The sequence below is a fragment of the Ovis canadensis genome, chromosome 13 (genome assembly GCF_042477335.2).
Source record: "Ovis canadensis isolate MfBH-ARS-UI-01 breed Bighorn chromosome 13, ARS-UI_OviCan_v2, whole genome shotgun sequence".
Classification (NCBI taxonomy): domain Eukaryota; kingdom Metazoa; phylum Chordata; class Mammalia; order Artiodactyla; family Bovidae; genus Ovis; species Ovis canadensis.
This window is the reverse complement of record NC_091257.1, coordinates 47729647-47741165: the sequence shown is the minus strand read 5'-3', so window position 1 is coordinate 47741165 and position 11519 is coordinate 47729647. Positions and strand designations below refer to the sequence as shown.

General features: G+C 41.5%; 2 protein-coding genes and 1 non-coding gene across 19 annotated transcripts in view; 2 read left to right on the top strand and 1 right to left on the bottom strand.

The window, feature by feature from the left end:
* NSUN6 (NOP2/Sun RNA methyltransferase 6) overlaps positions 1-6395 on the top strand; it is an 86344-nt gene extending 79949 nt beyond the window's left edge. For 4 of the 8 annotated variants that reach the window (XM_069547622.1, XM_069547623.1, XM_069547621.1 and 1 more), the window contains 4 exons: positions 1726-1839; positions 4277-4362; positions 5521-5618; positions 6091-6395. The gene's annotated coding sequence lies outside the window, so the exon portion shown is untranslated. Of the gene's footprint in view, positions 1-1725; positions 1840-4276; positions 4363-5520; positions 6036-6090 lie in introns of those variants that run through there. The other 4 variants (XM_069547619.1, XM_069547620.1, XM_069547617.1 and 1 more) reach the window with 1 other exon arrangement.
* The window catches only part of CACNB2 (calcium voltage-gated channel auxiliary subunit beta 2), a 415600-nt gene continuing 406633 nt past the window's right edge, over positions 2553-11519 (bottom strand). For all 10 annotated transcript variants that reach the window (XM_069547606.1, XM_069547608.1, XM_069547610.1 and 7 more), the window contains 4 exons: positions 7416-7567; positions 5571-5666; positions 4361-4546; positions 2553-3437 (listed from right to left, as the gene is read on the bottom strand). In XM_069547606.1, coding sequence (XP_069403707.1) covers positions 2952-3437; positions 4361-4546; positions 5571-5666; positions 7416-7567 — 920 coding nt within the window. In that variant the 3' untranslated portion in view covers positions 2553-2951. The remainder of the gene's footprint in view (positions 3438-4360; positions 4547-5570; positions 5667-7415; positions 7568-11519) is intronic.
* On the top strand, positions 10624-10730 carry LOC138417957 (U6 spliceosomal RNA). The gene has a single exon (XR_011248368.1). It is a non-coding gene; the product is annotated as a U6 spliceosomal RNA (small nuclear RNA).

Here is an 11519-nt window from a genome sequence, read left to right as displayed (position 1 = left end):
TTTATTTGTTTGATACGAATGACTTTAAACCAGGCTTGTTGAACAGTTTGGTGTAGCTGACAGTGAAGGTTTAACATGAATGCAGAGCAGACCATGTTCAAATGTGGCATTGTCCCAAAGTACAGGATAACTAAGATGTCCTACATTTAGCAGCACCTTTTTGTAACAGTAACTTAAATGAGCAGGAGAGAGCAGAGGAAAAACCAAAATGGGTTTGACAAGGAAAAAAAAAAAAACCACAGAACTATTCAGAACATTTCCAGCATTTTCTAGGTTAACTACAAAAATCATGATTCTACAACCGAGTTGGTTAAGCTGAAACCTTTGCTGTGTGAAAAGACTTAGAATTTTACATTCTACAAGTCAGTAAATATCCCACTGTCCTTGGGATTGTTTCTTCATTTACATTTTTCGTACACACCGTTCACACATACACCCACTACACAGTCTTCACAGACAGATGCGCTTATGTCCGTTCACACATACACCCACTACACAGTCTTCACAGACAGATGCGCTTATGTCAATCCCCCAGTAGAGGTTTCTGAGGAACACTCTGATTTGGACTAACGTCTTTCACAGTAAAGTGAGAAACGAAGGGTCCAGGTACAAAGTTTTTAAAAATGGAATCCGTTAATGTAGTTCTTTGAAAGGGATTAATGGTAGCAGCAAAAAAGAGACATACCAGTTATACCTCAAGAATTTAAATATTCCAAAGTCACGAACCGGGATGTAACTCTGAATAGGAAAGGTTGGGGGCTGATGGTTAGTGGACATCTTACCGAGATGGAAAGCTGACTGGAAGTATTTTATAAAAGTAACTTTAATTAGAACATGGTTTCCCAATGATGTGACTAATTTACATTGAAAATTGATATATTATGACTAGTGTTCTTATATTCAATAAAGGTATGAGTACAGAGCTAATTAACAGATTGAGGGAAATGGTTCCTCTATTATCTGGTAAAACACTATATGTATAATTCATTTTTATAACTCTTGAGTTTTCTTTGGGGGAGGAAAATAAGGAATTAAACATGAAACAGTTTTACTTGTAAAGGTCCAAGGATATTTGGCAAGAACCTGGAATAACCAAAGAAGCGAAATAAAAATAGCCTAACTTATATAACAAAATAAGAATTTTTAATGTCCAGGTCTGAAGGTAGGCAATCATAGTTTTCCAGGAACAGACTTCAAGTGCCAGGTCCGTGCACACCTAATACTGTCTTACCTGTCCAGGCATTACTGGACAGATGGACACGTAGAGAGACAGCAGGTTTCAGCCTCAGCGTGACAGCCACCTCGCGGGCTGCCGCCAGTGTGTCCCTGACACCAGGCTCAGCATCTTCTGGCTTCCCCTTCAGGGCAGGTGTCCCACGCAGGAAAACCTCAGCATCTTTGTTCACTTCAAGTCACCTCATTTTGCCCTGATTTCTTCTGAAGAGCAGAAACTTTGGTTATAAGAAGCACTTCTAGGTTTTGACGGACAGTGAAAGTGTGGAGTGGGTGGGGGAGGTGGGGATGGAACGGGAGGTGATGGATGGAGGAGATAAGAGGGGAACAGCCAGCGGGGCGGGAGGAATCAGGGTCTCTGATTTTCCCTTGAAATTATTCTACAAGCTGTGTAAACGTTTCTCCCTACAACAGACACTCGAACACACGAGAGAGCGGACATTTCCAGTGGAACACTCACAGTTAAAAGCGGCCCGTATTTTTCCTCTCCAGGGGCACGACCAAGGAGCCAGCAGGTGGGAGCTCTCTGAGCGAGTCTCCTTTGGCAGCGAGCTCCCCGCTACGCCCTGGCGGCTCCTGCAGCAGCAGAGTGAACGGCGGAGCCAGGTGGGTGTGCGCCGGTGGCCCAGGCTGGATGCTTCTTGCGTCTTCCACACTCACACCCTCCACTTGCTTGCACATGCTCACCCCCAGACCCACACGCACACAGGTTCCAGCTCCTAGACTCCAGTGCTGTGACCTCAGACACTAGCTACGCAGGACGTGGTCGTCACAATCTGTGTGAACTGCACGGAGTAGAACAACCCTTGGAGTTTGGTTATATATTTCCCATAATTTATGGTCAGAAATGATAAACTTACAAGGATGGTGAAACATTCAGAAATCAAACCTTTTCAAGTCAAGCAGCCACACATATTTACAGTATGTACAGACTCTAGTGAACGGGGATGGGCATTGAGTTGATGCTATTACAAATTTCCTGAAGGTGGGCTTTTCTAGTCCCTGTAATTCATAAAGCAGGTCTGCTGACTTGGCATTAAGACTCTAAAATAGTGTGATCAAACTGATATATATATATATATTATATATAATATATATAATAATTGTAAGAAGGTGTTTGCAGAAATAACATTTACAAACTGTCTATACAGTACACAATACTAGTACATAGAAAATAGATTCTGACTTTATGATCCCCTTTGTGTAAGGCAAGACTGAATCTGTCCCCAAATTTAGTCAGCCGGAGGTACAAGCAAGAAACAGTGGTCCATGGATGAATATGCAAATCAAGTGCCTACATATTAAAAAATCGGCAAGAATCAGGAAACTCCACTTTTTATCTGGGCCAGTTCTGGCCCACTGGATACATCAGCCACATTTTCGAAAACATCAGCGATGCTCTTAAAATACCAATGCCACTCAGACGGCAACAGATTTGTTCGAGTGGCAGCTACCCCAGATGGGGTTCAAGGTTCCGTAGACAACCAGAGGCCTGCAGCCTTTCCAGGCCAATTGAGAGAGCACTTACAAAAGAAAAAAAAAAGTGTATTAATACTCTATTTCATGCTATTGCTATCCAAGCAACAGCAGTACAAAATATACAAGACAAACCACATATGATTGCAATGTAGACCCCCCTTCCCCCCAAGATCGATTTGGGCGGGTGGTGGGTATACAAGACTTAAAAAAAAAAAAAACAACACAAAAGGGCAGAAAAGTCATTGGCGGATGTAAACGTCCCTGTTCCAGTCCACAGCCTCGTTCCGTCTGCGGGACGCCCCTTCCCCATCCTTGTCACAGTAGTGATCCTTGGATTTGTGGCGGCTCCGCTGCCTGTGGCACTCGTGGTCTTGCTCTCGGTCCGGGTCCCTGGAGCGGTGCCGCGTCTCCCTGTGTCTGTGCTCACCACCCCCGTGGGGCTCCTCTCGGTGGTTGTGGTCACGGTGGGGGGCGTACTGGTCCGCGTGTTGGTGCGAGTACTCTTCCTTGGGCTCCACGTAGGCGGAGTCGCGACTCTCCTGCGTCTCCGAGTCCAGGGTCTCTTGCCTGGAGAGGCCTCGGCTGGTGCCACTGCGATGGTTGTGGTGCTGGGTGGAGGAACGATGCTGAGCTTTCTTGACTGGTTCTGGGCAAGGCTCTTCTTCAGCTTGGGAAGCAGAGCGGGCCGGAGCCCCGCGATCCATCCTCTGATCCCCTTGAGAACCCTGGAGACAGAGGAACAAATGCAGTAGAACCCTCGTCACAAAGGGAAGTCCTTTTAAGTGCAGTCCCTTACAAATTAACATCACGTCCAATGTAATGTAAATGCTACTGGATGTTACCAAAAGAATTAAGCAAGCAAGCTGGGTTAGATTTCATTTCAGCCTTTTAGAGACTTTGAACAGAGTAACTTTTATTTTTTTCTTTTAGATGATGGAAGGAGGGATTTCTTTCATATGTTCTCTTGTGGTTCAAATACAGATACAAATTCCTGAGATCTGTCTACACATGGGTATATACTGAGCCACACCTCTGCTCAGATATAGGTGGGAAGATAAATTCTGGGAATGTTGGCCTTAAGGAAAAAAAAAAAGATAAAAAGTCAGATGCTTAAATGGCACTTAATGAGACCAGCACTAGCATAAGATAGTCACATATATTAAATTATTAATACAACCCTCCATGCTCATCTATGAAGGGTCATGAGATGCAACCCTTAGGAGAGCCCCATGAGGTTGGTGCCATTAGATGCTTGAGGCACAGGGCCCGGGAGGGATTTGAACCCAGGCAGTCTTGAGTCCACAGTCTGTGCTGCCAGCCTGTAGAAAGTTTCTCCTCTTTTCCTGTCTTAATAGAGTTAGTGGTCTGTGGTAACCTAGACAGGGGGATGGTGGGAGGGCAGTCCAAGAGGAAGGGGATAGAGCTGACAGACATATAGCTGTTCTACTTCCTTGTAGAAAGAAACCCATACAACCCTGTAAAGCAACTCTACACCAATTAAAAAAGAATATGGGGAGAGGGGATCTACATTCACAGGATGCTGTTTACACTGCTTTTCTTACAGGCACACAGCTCACTCAGGAGAGAGCTGCCCGATGGGAACAAATGCTGCGTTGGCACCCTAGGCATGGATGAGGGCTCTGCTTACCTGTGAGTTGGAGGCTAGCGTGGGGCTGACGGGCAGGGTGGAGGTGGCTAAAGTGCGGCTGAGAAGGGGATTGGGGAGACTGCTGCTGGGAGGGTGGGTGGCCTTCCAGTAGGCCTCCAGGTAGTCGGCCAGGTGTTCACAGGCATCCTCGAGCTGGTTCTCATCCAGGATCACATCAAACAGCTCCTGCAGGGGCAGACATTACAGATGGCACCCTGACACCAGCCCCCAACCTCCCCACCACCTTAGAGGAGAAAGCAGGGAGCCCCCGGGTCTCTGCTCTTGCTGCCTGACTCCTCCACACACCGTCCTCTAGAGTTAGCTTACAAGCATCGGTCGTCCTCGGGTCAGTGTTGACTGACGCATGTGTATCACTGGTATCAATGACTAGGAAGTGGACAGGTGTAATAAGTTGTTAAGGGCATGATAGAAAATTTGCTAATAGTGAAAAAAAGGAATTGACCCTACATTAGAAGAGAGATGTAAAAAAGAAAATAAGACTATAAGCCAAACAGTATAGGACGAAGTCTGTTTTCGACATAGAGACTGTGAAAAGCTGAATCTTGGAAATAGCTGCGGCAAGGGAAGGACATGAGGAAGCCAAAACCACCTAGCAGGTAGGCAACGTATGCGTACGTATAGCTGGTTCATTTTGCTGTACAGTGGAAACTAACACAACATTGTAATTATCCTCTCATTAAAAAAAGAAGCCAAAACAAAACCCAGAAGCATAGTGTCCCAAAGCATGGTATGCACAACATGGATTCAAGGTAGGAATGGGTTCAGGTGTCAGAATCTGCTTACTGACTGGTTTGGAAATTGGTGTCTACATGGTTTCAGATCAGTTTCATAGATGGTGATAAAGAGCCAGCAACTTGCTCCCAGATTAGAAGTGAATAATAAACCAACCCCAAATAGATCGATCTTTCCAACCAAAGTTCTGAAACAACAGTTGTGTTTCATTTACGATACTATGGAAATGTTAACAAAGCAACATCCCCATGGAACACACTGTAGCCGTTTGCAAGCCACGACCATGACCTAGACACGTGCTCATGGCAAGAGGTGGACCGTTCTCCACTTTGGGAAGAAGCCCACTGCTAATGGAGAGCGTTCTCTTCTGGACAAGTGTTTACCTAGTGTCTGGTTTTTGTTAACAGAAAGCGGGGCTGATGACTTCAAGTGGATTATACTGAACAGAGAGACTTACTGGAGGACACTGAGCTAGCTTATCTGCCGCCACCATCTGGACGTTGAGGTGCTTCGCTTGAGATTTCCCTCGAGACTTTATTAACCTCTGTAAAACCTGCAAAAGATGAAGTTTTTAAGCAGGAGTGTCTGTACTCAGATAGACAGCAAGGTTCATTATTCACTCTTTTCTCTGGGACCTTTTTCATACAGCACTCAAGATTTACTGGGCAAGAAAATAGAATATTTAAGATGATCTGGAAAATTAATACATCTTGGTTGCAAGCTTCAAAAACCACCAGCATGGGGATTATTCTGAACCTTTTTTTAAGGCTAGCACTTCTCAAACTTTATCGCTCATGATTTATGTTTTTAAAAACTGTTGAGAAATCCCAAGAGCTTTTTATGTGAACTAGAATATTTACATACTAGACATTAAAACTGTGAAATTCATTTAAGAATGACCAATAAACCTGTTGCATGTTAACATATATCACTTATTTCAATAAAAATAGCTAAATTGTTTGCAAATTTCTCTACAGCCTGACTTCACAGAAGATAACCAATGTTTCCTCTTTCTACACTGATTACATTACTTTGAAATATGTGAAGAAAATCCAGCCTCTTCCAGATACATAGTTCAGAAGAGGAGTATTTTAGTAACCTTTTCAGATAACTGTGGAATTTTTTTCTTTGATACTACAGTAAACAAGTGGTAGCTTTTTAAAGATTAGCTGCCATGTGACATCTGAAACCCTACTCTATTAAATTCCATTGATTTGTCCTGAAATTTGAATGGCATGTCATTTGTTCTTTCCAATAAAGGATGACTCCAATAATCACACCAGTACTTGTCCTCAAATAACTGACTTTGAGTATGCAGCTGAAGAACTTGGCGTGTACCTCCCATTTTGTTATGTAGAATATTAAAAAGACTTGTAGCACCTTTTTGAAGAGTCAAAATTTAATAAACAATTTTGCTACTTCATCAGAACTTTTTTTTAAAGTACCACAATAACATTTTATTGACTAAATATTAAAATAACAAATAGGATATATTTGGCTTAGATAAACTACATTCTTAAAACTAATATCACCAGTTTTTGTATTTTTAGTGTGGACACCAGAAATTATGAAAGTTAATGATCGTAAAATCTTAATTCCCAGCACAACTAACTTATTAATACTCAGACATTTCACAAGAATCCATCTAAAATCATAGGCGAAAGAGGCATCTTCTCTTCTAACTTGAAGGTTGCCAGTACAAAAATCTGCACCTTATTCTGACCTAGTCTGGGACATAGATTTATATTTTAGTAATGCCTCTAGACAAGAGCAAGGATCTCCTATCAAAATACATACCCAGAACTAATGTATCCAATGTTTTCAAACTCCGCTAAGAAAGTGGCACTAGATGGGATTTTGCTTAGGACACTAAGTGAAGCTTTATAACCCGGAAGTGCATGGTGAGGAAGAACGCAGCAGCTGCTACTGCTGTTGTGGTCTTGCTTCCTGCTTAGACATTTCCCACCACTTCTTTTGCCCCATCTGTACAAAGGTCAGGCCAGTGGAAGAGGAGGAGAATGTCTGAGGATTATCAGGGAAATGGCCTTCTAGGCCCTCTGAAAGTATCTCCAAGCCTCCCCCACCAGGAATCCCCAGGCCACACTTTGGAAATCACTGTTCTCAGCCATGAAACTTATCACCACTCTCTGCTTCTGTGAATCTTTACCCTTCTCACCTACCACCTCTCTCTTCAAATCCTTAGTGACGGGTAAAGCAGCAGCCCGTCTGTAACTGAAAGCAGACTATGAGGATACATTTTAGAAGAGTTCACTGCAGAACAAACGGTCACAGCCCTGCTTACCTTAGGAGAGGAAATCTTGACATACACTACGATAGGGGCCAGAGAGGTTTTACTGAGCTGGGCTGGGTGATTGATAGTGTCCGCATCAAGGACCACCAGTTGCAGTGTTCTTGCAAGTTCAAAAATCCTTTCGATTTCACTCTGAACTTCCGCTGTAAAAGGTGAAGCAGAACTTGATTACTTAAAAGTTCAGCATTTCTAGACCAGACTGAGAGAAAGTAAAATGGTTACTCAGGCAGGTGAGCTGTGGTTGATGTCTACAGGTAAGAGAGCTGATAACAGGCATCGTTTGCAAAGAGCCATTCCTTCACAACACCTCGAGAATTTAGGAATTCCTCTCTCAACCAGTTATGAAATTTATTTCCAGTTGACCACGATGTCTATGAGAGTCAAACTTTTTGGCTCTTTGTGCTTATTTGTTTTGGGGGCTATAAAACGTCACTCCGTGGAGTCATTTTATTAAAATGTTGTAAAATAGAAACATGGAGAGAGCGCTTCCTTGTGTGTGTTTCTGACCACTCAAGCCTAGCACCCATCAGCAGCCTTCCTGTCACTGCACGGGCTTATCCGCATCTACATGCCAGCTCTTGGTATGGAGTCTAGAGATGTTTATGAGCAAGCGGAACTATAGCAGGAAACAGATTTTCGGAATGTCTACGACAGACCTAGCCAGAAACACACTTCTTGTATTTTCCACCAACAAAAAGACGGTCCTGTAACATTCATGCTTTAAAAGGGCAGTTATGTATTGGAGGCAGCACCTCAGATATATAATCTGTCAGACTTACAGAAAAACATAAACAAAATTTACTTGAATGCCGAAGTGTTTTCATTCAGTTCATTTATTTCTCCATTGTCTCTCTTGAGTGTTAAAAGGGCTGCTCTAGAATATTTTCTCTGATGATGGATATATACTGTATCACTGCTATGGAATACCTGAAATGTAATTCATGTGAATAACTAAAATTTTGAGATTCAGATAAAAGTTAGATAGCCAGGAACTACGTTTCTAAATATCACAGCTCTGTAAAGGATAATATGTAGCTTGCAGTGACCACTGCAGTCATGAAGGGCCACTCCCATGAGATGCCTGGACCTACAGGACACCATTTAGTTCCTCTGGTGCATTTGCATCCACGCAGAAGACTCCTGGAGACAGTTTTAACTTGTGTATTATTCCAGAAAAGGCAAGCCACTAGTCATCTGCCTCTTACCACTAAGAGTCCTTTTGCTTACCTGGATGTCTTTAAAATGCCCCAAACCACTAGTGACACGAGCTTTAAAATAATATTTGGTCATGTTACCACTCATGACACAGTTTTGTGAAAAGAAAAAAAACTATTAAGCTTCTCAACAGACCAGTTTATAAGAAATACAGAGAACAGACATTTGTGTAAACTACACCAGTGTAATTAGCAAAATGCAGTCTCTGAATACCCTGCAGGATAAGTAGGGTAACTGACCTAGTTTCTTTAAAAAATTACAAGGAGATAAAAGATGTATGGAAAACAGGATTAAGAGATTCAAGGACCTAAGAACCAATCACAATGTGTGAAGCTTATTTTGATCCTGATTTAAACAAATAGTAATTTATATATTTTATGATGCAGAAGTGAATAAAATGTGTATATATATGTGTGTGTGTGTATAAAATGTATGTGTTTGTATCTACCTAGTATATGACAGCTGGGAAATGATACATGGCTGAGTGGCAACCTGATGATACCAGGGGGTTATTATTAAGGTACAATAGGGACTTCCCAGGTGGTCCAGTGATTAAAACTCCATGCTGCCAGTGCAGGGGTCCAGGTTTGATCCCTGGTCAGGGAACTAGACCTTGAGTGTGGCAACTAAAACCTGGTGCAGCCAAATAAATAATATTAAAAAAAAGAGGTATGATAATGGCATGGTTTAAATAAAAGGAGTCTCCACTGTTTAGAAATACATACTGAAATATTTACAGATAATATAAGTATCTTGGATTAACTTCAAAGTAAATGGTTGAAACTAGGTAACAAGTACGTGGGCTTTCTTACAGCATACTGTTCATATATATTTCCTTCAATCATTCCTTTTCTAACTATGTTCTAAAACATTACTAATACTGTTATTTGCTCTCTCCTCTTGCTTCTTAAATTTTTTATTCCAATTATAACCTTGCTTCTCTGTGCCCTGTGTTTTCACAAGCCACTGATCACCAGTAGTAAAGTTCCAATCTACAACCATGAAGAAATTTGATTAGTTTACAGCTGATATCATACTCAGTGGAAATGCTAGAAGCTTTTCCTCTGAGATTAGGAACCACACAAGGATGCGCACTCCCGCCACTTCTTTCAACATAGCATTGAAAGATGTAACCAGAGCAAGTAGGCAGGAAACAAAACCAAGGCATACAAATTGGAAAGGAAGTAAAACTCTCTTATAGCTGACATGATTATATATATATATATATATATGTATATATATATATATATATATATATAAAGACTCCACCAAAAGACTGTCAGAACTCATAAATGAATTAAATTGCAGGATATAAAATTAGTATGCAGTACCACTCAGTGGAATAAGATGAGTCTCTCTCTCTCTCTCACACACACACACAATCCTACCGTTTGCAACAAGACTAATGCACCTTACCAGCTTTATGCCAAGTGAAATAAGAGACAAATATATAATCTTACTGAAATGGGGAACTGAAAAAAAAAAGCAACAAGTTCATAGATACAGATAACAGGGGGTGGTAGAGGGTGATCAAAAGTACAGTTAAGTCCCAAGGATGTAATTGGAAGGTAGTGATACTGTCTATTTGAAAGTTGCTAAGAGAGTGGATCTTAAGAGTTTTCCTCACAAGAAGAAAATTTGTAACCATGTAAACTTGTAAGTAATCTTTCTGTGATCATTACACAGTATATCCATGTGTCAAATCATGTTGTATACCTGTCAGTTAAGTTTCATAAAAAAGAAATTTGATCACAAAGATTTTCATCTGTGTATCAGTTAATGACAGCTATTCACACAGTCACAAGAGTCCCATGCCTTAAAAATAACTTGGTTTTTAGAGGTTTGAGCACTATTAAAAAAATGATTATGAATGTAATTCATTGTTGTTTAGTCGCCAAGTCATGTCCAACTCTGTAACCCCATGGACTGTAGCCGGCCAGGCTCCTCTGTCCATGGGCTTTCCCAGGCAAGAATATAAATGTAAGTGCTTGCTTCGGCAGCACATATACTGAAATTGGAATGATACAGAGAAGCTCAGCATGGCCCCTGCACAAGGATGACACGCAAATTCATGAAGCGTTCCATATTTTTTCAATGGAACAAAACAGAAAGCCCAGAGATAAATCCACACACCTATGGACACCTTATCTTCGACAAAGGAGGCAAGAATATACAGTGGAGTAAAGACAATCTCTTTAACAAGTGGTGCTGGGAAAACTGGTCAACCACTTGTAAAAGAATGAAACTAGATCACTTTCTAACACCTCACACAAAAATAAACTCAAAATGGATTAAAGATCTAAACGTAAGACCAGAAACTATAAAACTCCTAGAGGAGAACACAGGCAAAACACTCTCCGACATTAATCACAGCAGGATCCTCTATGATCCACCTCCCAGAATTCTGGAAATAAAAGCAAAGATAAACAAATGGGATCTAATTAAAATTAAAAGCTTCTGCACAACAAAGGAAACTATAAGCAAGGTGAAAAGACAGCCTTCTGAATGGGAGAAAACAATAGCAAATGAAGCAACTTGACAAGCAACTAATCTCAAAAATATACAAGCAACTTACGCAGCTCAACTCCAGAAAAATAAATGACCCAGTCAAAAAATGGGCCAAAGAACGAAATAGGGATTTCTCCAAAGAAGACATACGGATGGCTAACAAACACATGAAAAGATGCTCAACATCACTCATTATCAGAGAAATGCAAATCAAGACCACAATGAGGTACCATTTCACACCAGTCAGAATGGCTGTGATCCCAACGTCTACAAGCAATAAATGCTGGAGAGGGTGTGGAGAAAAGGGAACCCTCTTATACTGTTGGTGGGAATGCAAACTAGTACAGCCACTATGGAAAACTGTGGAGATTC